This window comes from Rhyacophila brunnea, unplaced genomic scaffold (assembly GCF_057557595.1).
Source record: "Rhyacophila brunnea isolate RB1 unplaced genomic scaffold, BYU_Rbru_1.0 scaffold_5, whole genome shotgun sequence".
NCBI lineage: Eukaryota > Metazoa > Arthropoda > Insecta > Trichoptera > Rhyacophilidae > Rhyacophila > Rhyacophila brunnea.
The window spans coordinates 1,950,463-1,975,786 of NW_028233170.1; the positions used below are offsets into that span (position 1 = coordinate 1,950,463).

Below are 25,324 nucleotides of genomic sequence, written 5' to 3' on the forward strand. Positions count from 1 at the left end.
GAATTTTTAGTTTACTATTTTAGTCTACTAAAATCTGTCAATACAAACCTCTACTATGTGGAGGCCCATATGATCCTATTAGGATCGGACATGGTCGAAAGAATGATTGAGAAGTAAATACATCTTACCAGTGACGTCCCTAGACAAAATACCGCCCCTAGGCAGCGCCAAAATTCCGCCCCATTTTTAATGCAGTATTTTTTACCATACTTTCATGACTCCAATATCTAAAAAATGTGTTGTATGTATACATTACTAACAAAATAATACCACTAAAACAAACAAAATTAAATTTAGGTATGAAAAACGCATACATAATAATAATAAAAATAATAACTAAGTTAGACACTTACATAAATCCTGAAGATACACCTGACAACTGTTAAACCTTTTATGTTAATTAATACATTTTGTTGCCAACCACTGAGCTGTTTTTTTAGTGGAAAGATATTTTCGTTATTGCTAAGTTTAGATGCCTATTTCTATATATTATACCAAATAATTCTCCACGATTTGCCGCCCTTCGAGTGATTGCCGCCTCCAAGCGACGCTCAATCTGCCTACCCCCACGGGACGTCACTGCATCTTACTGTACCTAAGGTACAACAAATTAATCTTCCTATATGCAGACGACCGTGATACTGAGTAAATCGATGTGCTGTTTATTTCTCTTTTTAGATAGTTATATTTTTCAATTATTGGGGGCGGTTCGGACTTCTGTATACAGCAGCAGTCATCTACTCGTACAAGTAGTAACATATTCTATTTAAAATAATAATTCACGGCCGTAGAAAAATACCAATGCGTCATTAATAGTATCAAGAGATTAATTTCATTAATAATTATCCTCAAACAATTCCAGATGTATTGTTATGTTCAAAATGAACATAACTAACTTTCATACCTCTGGCAACCCCGACGATTATCTATGGTCACGTCGATGGAGCGTATGCGATTTGACAGATGTCGCTGATGGAATTTCCGGCCGCAACGGACGTCGCGAGGTGTGGAACAAGCAACTTGGCTTTTTGATTCTGACTGTCGACTAGTATAGTCGTGCTCCGCTTGAGTTTTACCCAACATTTATAATGGACGTCACTTAACGGAGCACGATGCAGCCGCAGTGTTTGAAGCCTCGGATCGTTCCAGTTTGGTATTTTAAAACTATTATTTGATTCACTACTCTTCCAATGTTTCTTTTCAAACTTATTATAGTATTTCCAAATTTCAATAGCGAGCCGCTTAATAACCTTTTAATGTATTTCTAAACTCTTGCTTTGACGATAATATAGTTTCTGTCAAGTATATAAATTGCTCTTTTATTTATTGTTCCCACTTTATTCCACACTGTTAAATGTAAAATTATAATCTTTCACGGTCTCAAGATCGTGTGGCGCCCAGGACTTTATTAAGCACATCTTTAATCATAGATTGCACGTGCCTTCAGCCGTGTAATCCCTTCTTGTTTTCGAATTAAATTTTACAGTTGTCAGTTGCGAGGTTGCAGAAGTAATTATTGTTCGGCTTGAAGAAGATCAGGTAATCCACGGCTCTTGCTTATGTCTCATGCTCTCTTTGCTTTTAACTTTACTTTATTCTATCCCATTTAGAAAACTCCTTTTATTTTGTGATTGTGACGACAAAGATCACAATCACAAAATACTAATATATCACTATACAACTGCAGTTGCTTTACGGTATATTGTTTGTCTCAGGATAAATCTGGTTCAGTTAGTGTGGGTACTATTTAGCTAATTGACCGTGTCCACAAAGGTTTCTGGCACTAATTCTGACAATAGGTCAAAGTGAAGATATTCCAACATCTTTCGCCAGGTCTTTGAATAATAACTTATTTGCTATAGTGTGGGGCAATGTTTCACAAAGTGTGATACGCACACCCCTTGGGGTACGGGAAGAGTTTAGTGGGGGTACGCGCTGCACCGGGCTTTGGCAGCGCTCAGTGCAACAAGCATTAATACGACATCAATAATACAACACACATACATGCTAGAAGGTTTATCGCATGTGGATGAAGAACAATTGTTGGAATTAGCTTCAGACGGATTCTTGAAAAATAAATATAAGGATTGTACTTTAACATCATTCTGGTTGCAAATGCAACATGAGTATCCAGTTTTAAAAGAGAAAGTCCTGATATTCATCTTGCCGTTTCCAACTTCATATCCATGTAAAGTTGCTTTTTCAGCATTTTGCATTAAGTCAAAAAAAGGAACAGGCTCTTGGATGTGGAACCGCATCTCAGATTAAAATAAACAACAGGGGAACCAAATTATGATGATCTGTCTCAACATAAGCGATTTCATTCTTCTCATTGATTATGATTTATAATATAACTTTTATTTATTTTATTATGAATGAATTTTATTTTTCGTTTTATTATTCTGTTATGTATGTACTAAAAAAGGAAAAAATAAATATATTTTGATTGTTATTTAAACATATTTTTTGACGTGGTTAAACTAGTTACTAACTAGTAGCTAAACTAGTGGTTAAACTAAGCTATGTTACGAAAATTGTAGAAGGGGACAGAGATGTCGAAAGTTCGGAAAACTCACACTGTGGGTCTGGTCTGGTCACTGGAAAAAGGTCTACTGAATGTTTCACCTTATCTTTCGCCCAGATGTAAAAAAAAATAGATAACGTCGAATCGTGATTCTGCTTTTGTATTGAAACTATCTGTGAGTTTCAATGTCGCACGAGAACGCTCTATTTCTGCAATATTCACGTTCATTCGAGTTATATTTAGAAAATGTTGGTATTATTTTTCTTATCAGCTTCGAATCTTTTGTTTGTTTCATTTAAAATTACCCGCGGGAACAGCGAAGAATCAACACCCAGACAATTATTACATTACAGATAAAACTGATAACGACCATAACTGCTAACAAATTACTGTACCATTCATTTCCAAACTCCTATCGGATCCACGAACTAATTTCAATGGACACTGTTACACCAGTATTCAGCTTTACTGAGAGTTCCAAGTTAAACAAAATATAGCAGCAGATATCTAATAGTATTATGAAAATATTGATTTTAGAACTCGTTGTAAGATCGACTACAACTTTAATATATTTTCTAATATGGCAGTAAATTAAACTTGAACATATGTTCGACGCCACATCCATCACGGAAGTGGTACGCATGGTGTGGACGATTGCCTTGATGCAGTGTTACCATCTTTTGGTTGCCGAATTATAGTACGCGTTGTTATTTTTTTGTTGAAAATGTAGACATTTTATGTTTCTCACAAAAAATAATGGAGAAATTTCGAGGTCCTTTTTATTTAATTAAGTACCTCTTCCGACCAAAAATGCTTACCAACGTATTCAAGAGATTCGATTTAAATCAAAGTCAAGGCCTTTTTTATCTTTTTCGAAGAACTTTTTTTCTCGGCTCGCCTAATTTTCTTATATTACGAAATTATAATACTTTGCACCAATTTATAGTACGGAGATATCGAAATTATAGTATTTTCCACCAATTTATAGTACCTATGGAAGTATATAAATTGTAGTAGTATTAGCGTATTTTTGATATTGTCTTTAAATCTTTTCATTTTCATACATTCTTTCTGATATTCAAAATTATAGTGTTTTGGGTGTACTACACCTTTTTAATATCGTACATAGTACGAGGACCAAAATTATAGTACTTATTATATTAAAGTACATAATTATAGTAGTGGATGTCGCAAGAAAACCAGTATTATTCCAGATAATGTGCAGATCTTAGTCATATTATGTTTCAGTGGCTGTTTTCTTAAAAAACCAACAAAACGTAAACTGTTGTTACGTTATCGCTACGGTGACCATTCGTCCTTTATTGTAGACTTGTAGAGAATAGTCAATTATTTTAGCGCTATATAATTTAGATTTATTTTTGTCCTTTATTTCGAAATCCGTACTTTATTATCGATGAAGTTTTGAAAAAGTAAAAACACAAAAATATTACTTAGATACTTACATAACATGGAGAATAAAATTTCTTATGTGTGATTATGATTTAAAAAACGCTTACGATTGTTGGCTCGAAAAAGCTTTAAAATGTTTTGAATGTGATTCTCGTTATTATTAATATTGATTTTGTCCATTGTGAGGATTTTTATTTATAGGTAAGGGCGCAATAAAATGAAACAGTTTAAAACCCACCGCATTACAGTCTACATACAAACTGATACTATCGTATATTCAATCATTATTGTATCTACTGATAGAATTAGAAGTAAAACATAATTTGGATATGGGGCGGTCGGATTAAAAAAAAATACCACTACATGCATGTATTATTTTAATCAATCCAAATCCAAAGTAGGGTGGTAAAGGTGGCTGAATTGGTAATTGATCGTTGGTTGGAATCCGATGGATGCGGGGCTGATCCCGCCCGGCACCAATATAATTATTTTCATCAAATAGTTACGTTTCTGAGGTGTTTCCGAAAAAGATATTTACAATAATAAAGTTCTATTTTTATCAAAGTATTTATATTTTTCAAACCCAAAGTTAGCATAATCAACTTGCCCGGGTTTCCCCATCTTATGTTCAAACTCCAAAGTCCTCATATAATAATATGTTGTTACAAAATTATGTTTTTCGGGGTATTCTCTCAATGTAGTTCGATCACGCGGTGTTAATGGGCCTCTCGGATGACATGTTTGCTAATTGATTGCTTCGTCAGATTTCATTTATTGTTGTGGGCACCTATCGGCGTTTAGGTACCTAATTGAAAAGTCATTTATGCAATGTCTTTATCTGGTCGATGAAAAAACGCTTGCAGGCATTTTTTACACCTTGTTATGATTATAGATATCTACGGGTGAGGATTCACAAATATTTGTAAGTAGCAAGCAAAGCACGGCACTAGTTATAGGCTACTAGCGGAACAACCGTTTTTGTTCTTCACCAACAATTTTATTAGTCGTTTCCTATTCATCATCATAACAGCAAGTCCTAAAGTCATGGCCCCCACATCTTGAAGCGGGCCCCCAGGCCAGGATCTTGGGCGGGCCCCGCTACCTATCGCTATGGTTAAAGGCAGTCTGACGCTCTACAGTGTTGTTTATCAAATGGTGCTCGAGGTCAAATAAAATTCAGTGCAATTTAGCGATGTTTTAACACATCGAATTATGGACTTGTCGAGTATATTACTCAACGCGTCACAACAGCCATATATTTTGAAATGGCAAGAACTCCGTAGTAAAATTGCGCCGCAGGCGATTTTTTTTTACCATTATAGGAAATTTAAGATGTGTTATATCACATTTAGCTGGTCGACCCATTACGCCGGGCCCCTAGGCTAGAGCCCTGTCAGCCCCCCCTTTGTGGGGGCCATGCCTAAAGTGACTATTTTATAATGGGATATTAAGGCATAGATATTATAGCGCGGGGGATTTGTAGTTCCGCAGACCGCCGATAAGACTACGCAGTCGTGACACTGCTATAATTGCAGCATGTGATCGCGGAGGGGAACATTGTTAAGAGGAAACCGTAAAATAAACTTATTCTCCTTTAAATAGGAATGAGCTTAAGCTGATACTAAAGCTAAGAACATGGCACACAATGGTTAAAAGATTTGATGTCCTCATGGGAAGAAGTGATTCGCAGCTCTGCGATGAATGTGATGTTTTGAAGGTCATTGTACATATTATAGCAGTACAATGCCCAAAATATGAACAAGACAAAGTACAGCTGCGAATTGCGGATGTCGTTGAGAATGTCGACGAGTTGAAAGGTGCCCTGGCGGTGGGTAAGACGGTAGGTAGAGCTTTGCAAAATTGTAAAGTTCTTTAACAGAATTGGAGTGAGGAGCTGATCGGCGGATCCCCCTCAAGAAGAGGAGAGGCGATAACAACGAGTCGCAGTCAGCCTCGGTAAAATCATAAAAATAAAAACTTAAATTATTATAAATGTTACAGTGGAGCCAAAAAAATTACGAACCGTAAGTAGTGAATGCGGACTCCACCACATAAACGCCAGTTCAATTGATAATAATATAAGAGTATCTATATCCAATGAATTTTGTCATTTGGCAGTTGGGTTGCATTCAAATTTGCATTTAAACTTGGTCATTTTTTCTCAGAATGCATCAGAACACAAATTGACTTGATTTGACTTGACCTGGCAACCTAACCTACCCTAAAACTTACCTACATCAAAATTCAAAAGCGTAACATACTAGTATATTATATTATATGTATTTAATAATATCGGTTTTATTATTAAAATGTACTTATTTTATTGTTTATACTTATTTTTCCTAAAAAGCTTAATTCGTTGCTAAGTCCATGGCCCCCACATCCTGAATCAGGCCCACCTACCTATCGCTAAGGTCAAGGGCAGCGTGATAATCTACACGTAGTGTTTGCCAAATCATATACGGGAATTATCATTTAAGTACATCAATCACTTATATCACATCAAATTGCAACGCACAACCGCATATTTAAAATGTTTAATAGCTTGAACTAAAGTAGCAGGCGACTTTTTAAACTATTAGATTAAATTTTCGATGCGTGTTAATCTCACATAGCTGGTCGACCCGCCACGCCGGACCCCTCCTATGCCCGGGCCCCTATGCCCGGGCCCCTAGGCCCTGTCAGTCCCCCCCTTGTGGGAATCACAAATGGATATTCAAAAATTGACATCGCCTATTGCACCTGTATTTTTCATCCTGCATACGTCATATTGCTAGTAGGTACCAGCCGATCTTACGTCTTATTTAAATTATGGTATTTTTTATGTTGATCGGAAACCTGCGGTGATCATTCATTAAAATATTGCCAATATTTGGCCACCTGCTAGTTGAAAAAAAGCCTCGTTAATATTCAAACAATTTTGTGTGGTGTATGTGCTGCTCGTATTATCTAAGAGCATAATGCAGAAACATTTGTCTTAACTAAAATTTCCTCAGTACAAAACACTATGCAGAAACATCGTCCTTAGCTAAGATCATGTCTATGGTTCACCTCGTCTTGAAGCTTCGTTCATTTTTTCTATTGAAAATAATACCATATTTAAAAATTCTCTTTACTATAGTTTAGGTAAATTATTTTATAATTGTTAAACGATGACAAAAATATGACAACTGCATTTTATAAATGCAATAACAATAAATACATATTAATATTTAATTATAATATTCTTATGTTTCCGTTATAAGTCATTATACGTGATTCCACAGGCACCGCAAGATATTTTTTTAACATGGTAACACTAGCGTCAAGTGTCATTCTATCACCTGGCATCTTGTATTTCTGCGGGCTGGCGTATAAAAGTAAAATAATATTCTGCAAGTACATGCCAAACGAATTAACACTATCAATATCCTTATTGAGATACATTGTTAAATGAATTTGAGTGCATGGACTGTTTTATAGACATGCGAATTTATTTTGACAGCAGCTGTCAGTGGTAAATGGTAATACAGAAAGGGGCGTGTTCATAACAAAAGTAGTTTATGGTTAAGGATCCCTTAACTCTATACTCAGGATGTCTATAGTTAAGTCATGCTTTTCGGCGACTTATCCTTAGGATCGAAATCTTAAATTGTGCATGCCGCTCTACCTTTATATAAAAATACTATTGTACACTGCCTTATAGGTGTATTGTAACCATGGCGAACTGTTACATCTTTCAAAAATTAAAAAATAATAATGAAATAACATGTCTTTATTTGAAATGAACAGTGTATAGTCAAATTAAATATATTCAAATAAACTTAATATGTAGAATTGTAGATCATAAATGAAAACTTAACAAAACATTTATGACATTTTATTAAACACGAAATTCACGATAGTTATTATTCAATATATCAAATTTTAAATGACATTAACGTAAAAGAATATTGACTTCTTGAATTACATTAATATCAAATCTCTATTTGCGATGTCATATGTACCCACATACTTTTAGATATAATAAAAAATAATATACTGATTAGATTGTTGGCAGTTCGTCAATCTACGTAAATCTTGTCGTTTTTCATGTTAAGATTGTATTTTTTTATGTTAATGGTTTTATAACCGTGAAAATATAAGGTACAACAATGAAAATGTTATAATCCTATTTTACCATCGATTCAAGATTGAGTAGCACTTGATTTTATCATTAAGGTAGGCACTTAGTAAATCTATGTTCACTGTTATTTTTTAAAAATCATGTTACTGTTTTAGAGCGGAATGCAGAAACATTTGTCATAACTAAAATTTCCTTAGCAGAAAACACTATGCAGAAACACTGTCCTTAGTTAAGATCATTTTTATTGAAAATAATACCATATTTAAAAATTCTCGTTAGGTAAATTAGGTAAATTATTTTATAATTGTTAAACGATGACAAAAATATGACAACTGCATTTTATAAATGCAATAACTATAACTATAAATACATATTAATATTTAATTATTATACTCTTATGTTTCCGTTATAAGTCATTATACGTGATTCCACAGGCACCACAAGATTTTTTTTAAACATGGTAACACTAGCATCAAGTGTCATTCTTCATCTGGTATTTTGTATTTCTGCGGGCTGGCGTATAAAAATAAAATAATACTCTGCAAGTACATGCCAAACGAATTAACACTATCAATATCCATATTGAGATACATTGTTAAATGAATTTGAGTGTATGGACTGTGTTATAGACATGCGAATTTATTTTGACAGCAGCTGTCAGTGGTAAATGGTAATACAGAAGGGGGCGTGTTCATAACAAAAGTAGTCTATGGTTAAGGATTCCTTAACTCTATACTCAGGATTGTCTATAGTTAAGTCATGCTTTTCGGCGACTTATCCTTAGGAACGAAATCTTAGATTGTGCATTCCGCTCTTAGATCTTTAACTTGCATCAGTATAGTCTTTAATTTCACTTAATGTCCCAAATTTCAGATACCAATCTGATTGAAGTTATTGTGGTTGGCTCATAACAGTCATAACATACTCGGTGTTGGTAATATTACAAATTATAACTTATACTCAATATGTGGACCTAAATAATGTCTTTCGGCTCGTTTGGTTTCTGTACTAAACTGTATTTTCTTATTTAAAATGTCATCGAAAACTATTGGAGATTGTGTCCATACAGGTCACATGTTACCAATTGTATTTATTAATTTTTATTTCATACTTTTATTGACTGGTAATTGGTATGAATAACATCCGATTGGCAAGTATGAAGCCGAAATGAATGTCTACATCGCGTGGTGACTGGTGGTGGCCCCGCGCCGTAGTAGCGTATTGCGGCCGACCGCGGTAACGTCTTCGCAGGTATCAACCGCTGAGTCTCGTCTTGCAAGCTGCACGTATCTACTCCAGCGTTTCCCAATTAAATTTAATCAAGGAACCCTATTAACATTTTAGCATTCGGTTAAATGTGTCGCGGATGATTTTTTTCTCGCTGCGAAATTCTTCTTCAATGGAAAAGGGTCATTTTTTTCACAACTAAGATTCAAACTTGCAACTTTAGAGACAGTGAAAATATATTGTCTCGGATTAAAAATCGTTTAGGTACGTTTTTCTCCGTGCAGTGATAAACATATTGTCTACATCATTTAATTTTGTGAATATGTCTGTAAGAAATAACATAATTTAGGATAACCACGAAATTTTAATCGAGATCCAATAAAAATGCCACCGTACAACAGTTCAAACGTTCTAACGAGAGTTTATCGATGCAAAAGCAAAGTCGATTGGTGACTGACGACTACTCGACTAATCACATCAAATTTAAAATTGTTATCGGTCGACATTTAATAAAATCGATAGTCTGAACCGATTCGTCTAGCACTCTTTTAAGTGTGATTGATATATTTTCGATAATCTTGTCAAAAGTATACCTTCAAAATACCTGAAACTCTCGCGGTTCGCGAAACCGCATTTGAGAAGTACTGACCCACTCAATAATTATTGTTTAGCATTAGCTCAAGACTAGGTTCACAGAAGAGATGACTATTAGTAATCGCCATATTATTATGAATTCAACATGATTTTGACATTGCACAATTATTATTTGATATAAGTATATATATTATTTTTCTATCGATTTCTATCTTCGCAAACGAGTGTTATATTATCATACCTAGGTATCGTTACGCGAGCAAGTTGCGGTTGAATGAATCAATACATAATATATACTTGGACAATGCCTTATCGTAGAGGTTTTTCCTAGATTTGCGCAAATCGCAAGTCATTCATGAAATGCATTGATGTTAATATAAGTATAATTTATTGCAGAACTTTGATACCTGACAAGTTTGTTTAGATAGAGATTCATGTCATGCATCGCTTTAATTCATGATGTTGGTATCCATCTGCGGATATATCATAATAATATTATACTACGGGGCATCCGTGCTTCCCAGGCGATTTAATACATTTTATTCGTCAGTTTCTGCTAACGCGTTTTACTAAAAAATATAGTATATATTTATCACGTATTACGGTGGGTAGGTATATCATAAAAGTATCGTGGTTAATTAAAATAAAACACAATATGCAGTAGGTACTAGTCCACTTATTTTAATGTTAGCCTTTTGTCTAGCTTCTAAGGGACATTGTCAACTGTGTTTTGATATTCTTGGTAAATTTAATTAATTTATTGTTGAATAGAGAATTTTTTTTTATTGAATTTAACTATTGTTCATAATATATTCAATAAATTATGTCCCTTTTAAAATTTAGTAGTGTAAATATCTATATTATTCTATATTTTTTTTCTTGGTCGTACACTCATGGCTGAGGATCGTGACCGTCTTTGAATTTTGCCATCCTTTGAGCGACCAAGACTTTCCATCCGTCTCGATCTTCCGCTTATCTCATGCCAGAATACCCCAGTCAGCTCCTTCACTTGGTCGCTCCAGCGCGTAGACGCTCTTCCTCAGCGTTGCCTTCCCTGGAGGCCACTCAAAACCACCGGTCTCTCCAGGTTGTCCGCGCCGGACAATATGTCAAAAAAACGTATAAGGTAGATTATTCTTTAGGGGTGGCATGGGTACGGCTAAAGCAATTCGCAGTGAAACAGACATTGTACAAAAGTATTTATTTAAAAGGTTTTCGTAGGGTTTAATTGAATTTTAAACAAACCAACATGAACTGTAAATTGTAGTATTATTTCAATGAAAATAAATACGTATGACTGACAAAGTTTAGTATGCACTATTTATGGCGGATCTTAACGACCTACCTCAACCCTTCGCCACTGGTACCTACTATAAAGAGTAAGAACAATATTGTGTAAAGTGAAATAATATTCTCTATAATTATCTCCACCCTTCGCCACTGCTATAGAGGACAGTGACCCAGGATAGAGGAAGATGGAGGGTGTCTTGAAGGAGGCTAGGACCCGCTCTGGGTTGTTATTTTGACAAAGAAAGGATGTTAGCCATGTTACATTTATTACATAATGTACGTCATAATTAATTAGTTTAGTGTAATTCATAATTTTTCATTTGTATGTTAGTTTCTGACTTGTAAGGCTATTTTTGCAGTTGACAAAATAGTGTGTAAAATAGTGTATGCTATGAAATGAATCTCTGCTTTTAGATATACACCATATACATCTTGAAAATGGATATATATAATATATTGTAATATGTATGACATTTGATATTTTTTCTATGATATTTTGTTATGTTTTTTGTACATAATCTTCCATATTATATTATATATGTGCGGTCATTTATATTTTGAACTATAATTACGATACAGATTGACAATTTGTAAATGAATCATTATTGGGGATTCCCGTTTACACTGTGTTTACACCTTTTGTTGAAGATACTTGATGTAATTTTCAGGGAATTCAGATATAAAACCAGTTTTGCGAGGGCGATGTTCAAAATCCAGGCATGTATCATTAGATCCCTGTAGTAATTTTCCATTGATTATTAATGAACACTGGTCGTCCTGCAAATGATAAAAAAAACAACTATAGGGAAATGTGACCGCGAACCTGTCGACTGACGCACTCTGGCTGCCAGGTACTCTAATTAAAAATCATCCATTACAATGAGTGAGTCACCTAACTTGCATAGTCTGAGCAGAATTATACACCCATATCTTCTAGTAGTTCTAGTGCAGTAATGGTGAACCTATGGCACGCGTGATGATTTTGCATGGCACGCGAATGTTTTAGGATGAACAGAAAAAAATTGATATTTTTTTACAAAAAAGTTTTACAAATAGTTATATACCTATTATAAATAATATTCACCAATAGATGCGCAAACGGAATCGACGAAATTCAATCATAAATGACAAATAGCATTGTATAAAAAAAGCAGGCAGATACTCTTAAACAATAAGCGTTACGTATACTTAATTTTAATTGCATAGGTTGGTCCTTAGGTTTTATGCGTCACACATAATATTAACGCACTGGCCTTAACAGGCAGCGGGGGAATCCGTGCCACAAACCTCTGATTTTGATCGATTTACATTTTACAATGCTTGAAACTACTGTAGCGAGAAAGCCTCATCTGATCGGAACATTTTTGGGGTCAAATTGTGCGTAAAGAACCAAACTAAGTAATACTCAAGAACTCAATAATATGTTTTGAACTTTTTTAATAGTTTAATATCCCCATGAAAAACTGCTCGGCACTTCACAGTCAGAAAATGGAAAATTTGGGCACGCGTACGTAAAAAGGTTCGCCAACCCTGTTCTAGTACATTATAATAATAATAGTATATAATAATATTGAGCAGAGGTCGCCATCACGCAATCACTGTAGTCGAAAATTCCATTATCAAATGACTGCAATTATGGGAAAAACAAACTTTACGACTTCATCCTTCTAATTCTTGTGAATTGTTAAGAAAAGTCATACATATTTTCAGACATTTTTCTCATACATTTGTACGATATACTTTTTCTTCTTTTGCCATATCCGCCCCTTAACTGGAGCATATGGACACCACGTGGCGCCTCCAAGAATCCCTGTCGCTCGCCAGTCTTCTTGCTTCGTTCCAGGTCAAACCAGCATCCCGTAGCTCCGCCGTATACACTCTGTAGATTGTATTTAGCGGCCTTCCAGGACGCGGAAATCCGGTCGGCTTGAAGAACAGGCAAGCCAGGTTGAAGTTCTCTTCTGGCATCCGCAGCACGTGGCCGAGCCAGGTCCAACGTCGCCTCTTCACTTTCAGCGTGATGAGAGGATGCTTGGTGCGTTCTCTTATCTCCTCGTTGCTCTTACGCACACCCAGTATTCGTCGCAAACATCTGTTTTCGAATCTCAGTATACGGTTGCTCTGAGCCTTCGTAAGGTGCCATGATTCGCTACCGTAAAGCAGCACCATCAGAATGCAAGCGTCGAATAGGCGGCATTTGGTTTTGACCGAGTACAATCGTGAGTCCCAGACATTCCGCATCGAGTTGAATGTTGCTCCAGCCATTCCCATTCGGATAGCGAGCTCTTTCTGCAAAATGCCATCTCCCGTGAATATGATACAGAAATGTAGTAAAAATCGTTTCATATTTATGTTTATTACGTTTTTAAAATAGTATTTGTTCGATACCTACTACTTTTTTTAAGTTTTCGATACGCCGTCTTTGTTAAATGTGAGATTTCATGTTTCTATGTAAACAACCTTGTCTGACAAAACTTGGCTGTCAAACTAATGCCTACTAATACTTCCCACAGCGTTGTTAGTCACTTCGTGAACACGGATATCATTGTGGCTTTCCCCTCACGAAATTGTTTAATATAATATTTTATAGACACAAAAATAGTTTCTACATTATTTAAAATCACCTATAGTATTTTTATTATTTATATGTCTTTATCATGACCAGTGATGGAACATTCGTTTCGGCAAGTTACAAGCCATACAAATTATTTGACTATAATTGATTGATTTATATCATTGCTAATAATTAATACTGCACTGCACTAATAATTAATCAGTGACGTTATGGATTTATTCTGTATATAAAATTAGATATTTCGGTTCCACGACTGGGGCGATCACACGGACGTGTTTTCTCTATATTATTTGTTTACCATAACCATATAATATCGAGACAAAACGTCCAAATGATTCCGCCAGCAAAATACCCAAATTATCAACTACAAGAAACGTCAAAAATCATCGTTTCAGTATAATATGAAATCTTACCATTTTTATTGCGCTTTTCGTTGTAAAAAGATTGCCGACCGCTGCTGAGTCAATGTTCCTCTACTCCTACTCACTACTGTATTAAATTTCCTTATACTTTGTAATATAAACGTGCATGTGAATGTGAAATAGGTCCTGACGTAATAAAATAGTAAACAATAATTTTATATGTTGAATATCGACGCCAGATTGTTTCAATGTCGTCTTATAATAATTACAGCTCACCCACAACTACAATATAATTAGATGTCTGATCCATTGGTTCTCAAAATGTTAAGCTGTCTTTTTTGCTTTCAATCGCTATCACTGTTTTAATTTTATTTTCATTGCGTAAGTATGAATGCAAGTGCATTACAAAGGCAAAAGACGGGATAGACGCAATTAAAATGTGCTGCTGGACGTTAACGAGTCTCATGGACGGACAAATGGACCAACGACTACGTAGGTATTTAGTAAATCTGACATTGGAAACAGCCTTTCCTCGGGTTTAATACGTCGGATTCCAGTTTTTGTCTGCATTGCCCGTAAGGAAAACGATAAGCCGGAAAACTTGTCGTAATTGGCTAGATTGAAATAGAAAAGCACGAGGAATAGGGAACTCCTTCAAGGTAGGAAGACTAAAACTAGTGCCACGGGGGTGGGCCCGAGTCATAGATGCGCCTGCTTCAATGGACTATTGGATATAATATATTATATCTCTGTACGAAGCATCAGTAGGGACTAAGTGTACCTACATACTGTGACAATGAAGTTATAATCTATTGCCCCTCATTAATAACGTATTCTTTTTGCAAGTGCAATTCTTGGCACACAGTTTGAAATGCAGTACAAATGTGTATATTGTATGCAGGTACATACTGTTTATCTCATTTTCGCCCGCGTGACACTATGTCGTCGAGCGAGATACATACATTGAGATTTCATCAAACTTCTATCGTGCGCAGTCGACTAATGCAGTGATGCACTGTGGGTGGTTCAGATTTGACCATTTAAATTGTCAGTTGATTACGTAATAAATAATACTTTTTGTAAAATTGTGTATCTTATTATTATTCTACATTTTTGAATTTATGATGTTGACAGCCCTGCCCTATTAGTATTTGAACCCATACGACTCATAGCTTGAATAAACAAGACATCCGTTTTTTAGTTTTGTAATGGACTTACCACGTAACGTATCAGTAGAAGTCAGACTGATATATGAGATAGTGGCACCAGAAGAATACTGAGTAGGTACCTACACATGCGATCACAATTTATGTTTCTTGTGTCAGACTGTTAACTGCTTCAATATCTAGGAACACTGTAAAATACTTGTTTATAGTGCATGTTATTCAGATAATATTAGGTACTAGAATGTATGAGCAAATGTAAATATTGTGTTTTGAAACGTGCCAATCTAGGCATTTTAATAAGGTTTAATTTAATTTATTTAATGTTGAATTACCCTAATACGAGGGTGGGTCAATAAGTCCTTAGAAAAGCCGACAGGTGGCGCGACTAGTACTGTAAGCGGTTTGTTTTCATGCAGCGGCACTACCGATTCAGTATGCTGCGAAGTTTCAATCAGATTGGTCGGGTTGTTGTGTGTTTCTCGTACATTTAAAAAAAAATTTGCTTGTTTACAAAAATGGAGAAAATTGAGTTTAGAGCTGTTATTAAACATTTTAATATAAAAGGGTTAACAGCAAAGGAAATAAAAAATGAGTTGGATTTAGTTCACGGCATATCTGCTCCTTCACTTGCAACTATTTATAACTGGTTAAATGAATTTAAACGTGGTCGTACATCAACAAAGGATGAACCACGCTCAGGACGTCCTGTAGAGGTGGCTACACCAGAAATGATCAATAAAATCCACGATATGGTGTTAAGTGACCGAAGATTAAAGTTGAGTGAGATAATTGAGGTTACAGGGATCTCAAAAGGTAGCGTCATTTCTATTTTACATGACAAATTGGGCATGAAAAAAGTTTCTGCAAGATGGGTGCCGCGTTTGCTCACAGTCGACAATAAACGCAATAGGGTGGTGGCCTCTAAAGCCCTGTTGTCGCTCATGCAACGCAATCCGGATGAATTTTTTCATCGCTTTGTGACTGTAGATGAAACATGGATACACCACTATACTCCCGAGACGAAAGAACAGTCAAAGCAGTGGATTGCGAAAGGCGAACCATGTCCAAAGAAGGCGAAAACCGTAAAATCAGCTGGTAAGGTTATGGCTACTGTATTTTGGGATGCACGTGGAAAAACAATAACAGGGGATTATTATGCATCTTTATTGGACCAGCTAAAAAACGAAATTGAAGAAAAACGGCCTCATTTAAACAGGAAAAAAATCCTCTTTCATCAGGACAATGCCCGTGTTCACACATGTTTACGATCAATGGCTAAAATTGAAGTTCGAATTGGTCGACCACCCACCGTATTCGCCAGATTTAGCCCCCAGTGACTTTTTCCTTTTCCCAAACTTAAAAAAATGGCTAAGTGGACAACGTTTTTTTTCAAATGAAGAAGTCATCGATCGGACAAATGCTTATTTTGAGGACCTTCCGAAAACTTATTTTTCTGACGGTTTAAAAAAAATTGAGAAACGTCTAACCAAGTGTATTGAGCTCCAAGGAGATTATGTTGAGAAATAAAAAAAAAATACAAAAATAAAAACTGTTTTAATGCTTTTTTCTAAGGAATTATTGACCCACCCTCGTACCTAGTGCATTTTCAAGATCGTCTCGACTTTTCTTAAGCAATAGTTAGACGCAAGTTAGAGGCCGGTCACGTGGTCAACAGTTGCTCGCTTGAGATAGTTTCCTGCGTCACACGTGCTTCCCACCTAACCGCGTTTACTCGGAAAATCTCACGTACGAATACATCACGCACCTACCATTATACCGCTTCAAGCACACAGTTTTCCTCGTCTATTCTCACAAATGGAGTAGAATTTTTCGCGCGAATAGGTATTTAGAACTCACTGCTGCGTTACATGGACGAACATAATATTGTCGACAACGTTACATTTTACGGCTGGAGGGAGTCAACTCACTCCTCAATTCTGGCGAATGAATCCTTCGTATATTAATATCGGAAATACAGGGTAATATATGTCGCGAAATCCAGTTTATTGTCAGATCACTACAGCATGCCGCACTGGCAAGTGACATATTACAACACATCAAATAAAACCACCCTTAGAATGTCATATACCTTGATATTTTATGTGTCCTATAATGTAAATTCGATAATTTAGAAATCATTGACAATGGCATGTTCAACATTTAACTGGTTTTTGTCTTGTGTGTTGTATTTATCGAAAGTATAAACTTACTGCAATGTGTTGTTATGAAATGCATAGTATTGCAATTGCATTCTTCGCAAATAGTGGGATTTATTGATATCGTGTTGACAGTGAAATCGAATTGACAGTTTAACCGCGTGCGGAATTTAATGAATTGAGCTCTAGTTGTTTATTTACGTTTTTTATGTGTTTAATTTTCATAGAAACGGCCCAAGTGATATTATCATATCGAATTGTGTTTCAAGATCAATATTAATTTTCGTTTGTGTGTGTCAAGATTTGTTTAATTGTGTGTCGTAAAATAAGTATGTGACAATTTTTGAGAGTTACCTATCCTAAAGTATTGTTTAAAATAAATTGTAAGTATCTACCTACCTACATTACACATTAAATAAGTATAAACATAACAATCGGTGCAATTTTAAAAATATAAATCAAAATATAATAATATAGTACTTACCTAACTACTAAAATCACATAGTTTATAACGATCGGGGCAGGTTTCGTTCGCTCTGGAGGACAGCGTAAATTTGTCAATTTACTGGGTTCTAATATAACGTAACCAGTTCTGTTCATTATTAAATTATATGGATTAAACAGGTATCATATATGTCGTTTTATTTTAATTAACAAAATATGTATTTCCACTAGACATTGGCGGTTAAAACATTTAACGTAATATTTTTTGCATACATAGGTATCGAGGAATCTTCCAAAAAAACAACAACGCGTGATTTTTTATAGTCTCTGATAATATACCTCCTGTACGTAATTTGGAACAGTAGCAGAAACATACATATTAGAAAATTCTTACGACCGAGTGGGGTCACATTCGTAGAGACCATCCTTAAACTGAAACCGTATGCGACTTAGAACCGTCTCCATATTTATGATTTATGTTCATGGAAATATATTTTCACAAAGTATATTATAAGCATCTGATCGTATCCGTTTATAGTGTAATATAATATAATATTTGTTATAATGTAAATCTCATGTTGTGAACGTCTTGAATTTAGATTTGTTATGTCCACAATGTTTTGTTTTCTTGGGAGCGTACATAAGTGAAACGGCAAATAATTTTCAACACTATGTGGGACGTATTTTCGGCCGCGTTGCCATTCGGACAGCGATTGTCGACTTGTGAGCACGTCAATTTGTTTTGTGATGGCGTCGGAGGAATATATTCTTAAATCATGTAAAGATGACTAAAAAACGTTCCGCATGTACTTGAAAAAGAAAACATGTCAATGGATATACTATTATTATTAGTAATATAACAATAAACATAACATTAAATGGACGCATGTTGGATTTTTATGACAAATTATATTTCGTTCGGCTCGCGTCACTTGCACAATCCGCGCATCACCTAGTCACGACCTTTTTAGACCATGCCTCAGCTGAGGTATAGCTTTAAATAAATAAATACCATACACTTACACTTAAAAACTTAGTGAACATATATTATTTTCACGAACAGAAATCATAAGTTTAGTATGGCACACGGTTCTAAACCGCATACGGTTTCACTCTATGGATGGTCTCTCAGTGAGAGGTTTGATAAATAATGGTAGATATTTAAACCGAAATAGTTTTCAGTAATATTACATAATATAACTACCAGGATTAATTGTTTAACGTGAAGAGATATATTTTTCGTTCATTTTGCAGCTATCAAATTTGCTTAGCCAATATTTTTACAACATTTTTTTTCTTCTTTTAGTAGCGCTGGTATAATATATTTGATCTTAATACCTGTAACAGTTATGGATGGAACACGGAACACACGAGAACTGACCGACAACTTTAATTTCCGAAACTTGTGATGATTAATTTGTTCTTATCTTTTTGCAGCCATGAAGATGACGATGTCGACGAGCCCGACGATGTCTCCCCGCATCCACAGGAAGGTGATGCGCGCGCCCTCCAAACTGCATCCCGGCAAGATGCACCCTGGGAAGATGTACGCGGGCAAGCGGCACCCCGGCAAGGGCGGCAAACACGCCTCCGCCGGAAAGTCCCTCGTCTCGCACTCCTACAGCCTTGGGAAGGGCGGAGGGAAGATGGGATCCCTCAACGCCCATTCCAGATTGGTGAATCACATCGACGCGTGTGACAACAGCAATGACAGTGGACTGGGATTCGATCACCACCTGGAACTACAGTCGCATCCGCATCGGAATGGCTCCATCAGGTAACATTCACGCCTAATTTGACTGAATTTACGGCTTCTAAGACCCGGGAGGAGTCTGGGCAAAATAACAAAATAAGTACTCGTACCTACCTTGCCTAAGTGACAAAACCCGCTTCATATGTAACAATATATCTGCAGAAATACTGATTTAATTACACATTTACATTTTCATCATAAAAAGAAAACATTATGCAACAACGACATTGCTTTTCCATAAATCGGTAAGTATCAGAACTCTCGGGTGGAAGTCCAGCGCCTTACGCACTGCACCACGAGAGCCGCCACGATCTATATATTGAATATACATAACTTGAAAACACCTCAGATAATAGATCTACTAGAAAAAATCTCTTTTCGAAAAAATACGACACCCGACGGGATTTGAACCTGTATGACCACTGGTATCGCACCAATGTGCTTCAACCAATTAAGCCACGGGCATCCTACTTAATTACGACGATTTTAACTAGTGGATCTCACGTGAAATGCTTATCAAATTGCATTATTTTTGACAGTCAGTTTTTGTGTTTTAAACACAATCACTGCTAGCCTTTTAATTACCTTTTAATTACCACATTTAAATAACACGTTAAAATGGTCAACGACTCCAAACGCGCCAGTCGCGGTGTTAGCACTAAATGAGTGAAGATATCTTTAATAACGTACTTGCACTTGCTAATAATTTAATAAACCATTTCTAAGAGTTTTTTTCTAGTAGGTATATATCTGAGGTGTCAATGAACCATTCTTTTATAGAACATTTGGATGACGAACCGCAAAAATTCGCAAGCAAAAGTATATAACTAAGTCAAAAATAGGAATCCCGGTTCTCTATGGTTCAGTACCGGTCAAATCCCAGCCGCCCTGGTTGTAGGTAATATAAAAAGTTCATAAACGAATCTCGCTAGTTATAGTCCAAACAATTTGGTATACTTTTAGTAATAATTTAGTATGATTTTTTATTACCGGTCGAATTATTGTTTTTGCATTGATTTCAAAATGTTATCCTGTTGAAAACAACTTAATATGTAAAAAATAATTGTTATTCTGTATAAAAATTAAAAATATTACCATTAAAATCGGCAATCAGCAACAACAATATTAAAAAATACATTTAATGCGTTATCATAAATATATAATATTATGTAAGTATGTATAATTTTATAAATGTACTTTTACGATATGCTTAAAATTCTAATAACTGTGATGATTTTACAGAACTTTAGCAACAACGAGGCACGTATTAGTCAAATTCTTCGTTCTATTTTCGGTCTGTTACAATATAATTTTTATTTTTGTTGTAGAAGTCAAACTTACAAACTTAGCTAGTATTTTGGACAAAATGCATTTAATTATTGGTACCTATGTAGTATATTACCTCGGCCATTCCAAAGACAAAGATACATGTCCAGTTGTATCAATAAAATTACGGATTGCAGTTCGTGTAATATTTTGGAGCTGCATTTTCGCTCATGTGAAAAGTCATACAAATACATACATATTCATATTTTTGTTTTTTTAGAATTATTAATAACCATGTCCTTGCTTTTTTGTACAAGGTGGTTTGTTAGTAATTTTGAACAATCACAAACACCCAGGCTTTGAGAAAAACACATAAATGTTTTTGTCATGACCGGGAATCGAACCCAGAACTCTCGGGTGGAAGGCCAGCGCCTTACCCACTGCACCACGAGAGCCGCCCATATTCATATATTATCACGTTTACTTTTTTTTATTCTGGTTAAAGATTTGTATGCTGTAGTCGGAAAACTTTTGAGACAAAGTAGCTTTTTAAGAAAAAATATAATTCCCATAATCAATCGCCTTTAATCTAATATATTTATGATTTTTGAAGTTATACTACTTTTGGCGCGTTTGGGAAATCAGATCAGAGTGTATTTTTGGCGTGTGACTCAAAAAAACGCAATCGATTGGATTCGAACCACGAACACGATTTCGGTTATCAGCCGAACGGACTACCTTTACGCCACAGTATGATACTGCAATCGTGACGATTATACAGTTTAATATTATAGTTTAGAATTTTTCCGTTGCCTAGGTAGCGAATTTATTATTGTCGGCCATTTGCAATTACTTACGTAAACAAACTATTAAACGTCAGAGTGACAGTTGGTACTTTAAAAATAAAAACAACGAGAAACCATTATATAATTTAGTAATATAAGTTAAAGTGCATAGAAATAAACCAATGGCGTTCCAATAAGCGGTCCTTTTTCTTGAGTGTGTAATTTAACAAGATAATTAGGAGCTAGTCAACGAATCTAGTTTATCACAAGTTTTGTTTTTGTTTTGTTACGCCAAAGAACTTCTAACGCGCGTACATATAAGTACACACACCGATTTTTTGTTTTTTTTTTTAATAATAACTTAACTCGACTATACGAAAACTAATTGAGGGTTGTCCTCTTTTTACTCTGTCGCTCGCGACCAACACTTATTTTCACGGGTTATTTATTATTATTAGATATTTCTTTTTGTAACCTACGTTATCCGCGACCGAGCATGAAAATTGAAAAGCTTCGCGGTCGACAGTTTGCCAACCACCGCTCTAAGCCATCGTCATTATTATTACGCATAAAGAAATGCAATTGAAAAAACTGACTAGTATAATTACTTTATATGAAAAACATGATGCGATTTTTCTATAAATAATAGAAAAATTAATGTATTGTGATCGAATTTTATGCAAATTTTGTATGTTTGTATAATATTCAATTTATTGAGAAATTATTATTTTTTTAAGGTTATGGTTATCATAATAATAATGATAAATAATCTCGTAATTCTAAAATTTAAATAATTTCTATCCAGAGATTTCGATATCATATAATTGATCGTAGGCAAACCCTAATATAAACCGACCACTATAAATTTGTGGCACGGTCTTGGCGAAAGTGTCGCGTTGTGAGTAGGTATTGACAGTATATTGCGAGCTAATTGTTATCTAGACCACCGCACCTCAAGGTATAATTGTCAGTCTCAACATGTCTTTTACGACTTTTATATCAACATAATATAATGTAGGTACAAGATCGTGGTAATTAATTGTAAATCCGTAAATCTTATCTTAGATCCAAAAAGTGCAGGTGAAAAATTAAGTAATTATTCTGCCATTGTTTTCGTGCATCGTTATTTTATTATTACAACGTTTGTTTTAGCTCGTATTCTTGTTTGTCCAGTACAAATCTTGCAATCGATTTTTAACTAACTTCCCGACTAGCTAGACATTTGAAACTTTTAGAATATATCAGAACACGATGCCAATGCATTCTTTTAATACTTTTAGCCATCTTTAAGCAGAATTGAATTCATTTTCAGTTAAAAAACTATTATTGGTTGCTAAGGGGGTGGTCCTAGCAACTAAATTATTAATATATACGTGCGTTACTATGGAAATCAAAATGAAATGTCAAAATGTGTTTGAAGTGAAAATGAAGTTTGAGCATATTGAGCATAATAATTCAACAGAAAATTTAAAAACATTGTAAATAAAAAGTTCTTTTTATCTTGTAATTATTTTTGCTTAATACGCATATCAATCTGTACATATGATTGTTTCAGTTATTACCGAATATGATATATTATACGCAATTCAATTAAAACCGAAAGAGTTTTAAATAAATTTCTTTTTTACATTGACTGAAAAGGTTTCGCTTTCCGGTTGAGATATGTTTTGACTTAAATGTACACAAAAATATGATTCGTTTACGGTTTATGGATTGACGGCTACGTGCATTTGCGTATAATATGAGACAGATACTGTTTGCATTAATTAACAAATTCATTAAACAATCAGTGTCGTTAAGTTCGTTTTAATGATTGGAAACGCACAGTCCACTCGTCCATACATTGTTGATGTGTGCTCTATTTGTTTGGCGGGGGTCGATAACCTTTTCGTTATACGGCAGGGGCGAATTGGAAATATCTGAATTTGCCAGAGTCTCGTCACGGTTGGTTGACACTAATCATTGAGGTGTTGAGGATGAAACGAGTAATAGTAAATACTTAAGAGCATACATAAGTGAAACGGCAAATAATTTTCAATTGTATATGGAACGAAATTTCGGCCACGTTGCCATTCGGAGAGCGATAGTCGAGGTGTCCGCACGTCGATTTGTTTTGTCATGGCGTCGGATGAAAATATTCTTAAATCGTGTAAAGATGACTAAAAAACTTTACGTATGTACTTAAAAAAGAAAACATTTCAATGAATATACTATTATTATTACGAATATAATAATAAACATAACATTAAAACGACGCATGTTGAATTTTTATGACCACAATATTTTGTTTTCTTAGGAGCGTACATAAGTGAAACGGCAAATAATTTTCAACACTATGTGGGACGTAATTTCGGCCGCGTTGCCATTTGGACAGCGATTGTCGACTTGTGAGCACGTCAATTTGTTTTGTGATGGCGTCGGAGGAATATATTCTTAAATCATGTAAAGATGACTAAAAAACGTTCCGCATGTACTTGAAAAAGAAAACATGTCAATGAATATACTATTATTATTACGAATATAATAATAAACATAACATAAAAAGGACGCATGTTAAATTTTTATGACAAATTATATTTCGTTCGGCTCGCGTCATTTGCACAATCTGCGCATCGCCTAGTCACGATCTTTTTAGACCATGCCTCAGCTGAGGTATACCCTTAACAGAAGCAGTTTTCGCATCACCTCAATATTTATATTCACTTAACCAAAAAACATGATTAAAATTGCTTGTTATTGCCCCTTTCAAACACTAAAAACATACTTCCTCACTTCACCCTGTCATGTTCTAGCATTGGGGCATCGTGTCCGGAAAATTGTACATATGCAGTTCGCCGTATCACACTTCACCGTGAAATGGTGTATCGTAAATTGGTTTATGTCCGTATATTAAAGACCGTCCAACCTCTCTGGGTCGTATAGTACTGACATAAAATCCATGTCTAAATAAAACACGGTTATTGTCGGTTTACACTTTACAGTAAGTCAGCGGCAAACAAATTTTGTAAATAACCGATATACTGGATTATTTTTTGGGTTAGGTTAAGTTAGGTTTTCATTCTATAATTCTTGAATTTCGTCAAAATCAGCTATGAAAATTGAATTAATGTTCATATTGAATCTAGTAAAATAGGAGACCGTATGGTACACGCTCATCTCCTTCTGATAAGGAAGCTCACGGCGAACTGTGCCACGGTGAAATGTTTTACGTACAATTTACATGTAACCTTGGGGCATTAGGTGAAGAGAAGAGATCGCGCTACTTCCCTCGATCCATCTTCAAATCTCGCGCCTCCCGATATGTGACACCCGCAGTGCAGAAGGGGGTTCAACCACGGCGATAAAACCCACGAGGTTGTGCCACAGTTGTTTCGAATTATATAAATGTCAATCGCATATTTAACTTTGTAGTTGATTTACTCGACTCGGCTATCGGTGCACTTGTATTTCTTTAATCTTCAGTTCCTCACTTTGTACGTCTGACATATTAGCCACATATAATGTCACATTGCCAACCCCCTTAACCGTTGAGCAACATATGGGCCGTCTACCCACAAGGCACGTTACGGCACAAATGTCCATTTCCCTCATATCTTTAATCTGTATTATTTTTTTAAACCAGTCTCAAAACTGAGATAGGTGCTGTTCAAAAGCAGACTTTCATCTC

The 25,324-nt window shown here is 35.3% G+C and overlaps 1 protein-coding gene across 5 annotated transcripts in view; it reads left to right on the plus strand.

Annotated features, from left to right (window-relative positions):
* Nucleotides 1-25,324, plus strand: part of NFAT (nuclear factor of activated T cells 3) — a 147,281-nt gene that overhangs the window by 98,062 nt on the left and 23,895 nt on the right. For all 5 annotated transcript variants that reach the window (XM_085955916.1, XM_085955915.1, XM_085955917.1 and 2 more), the window contains exon 2: nucleotides 19,291-19,630. In XM_085955916.1, coding sequence (XP_085812042.1) covers nucleotides 19,291-19,630 — 340 coding nt within the window. The remainder of the gene's footprint in view (nucleotides 1-19,290; nucleotides 19,631-25,324) is intronic.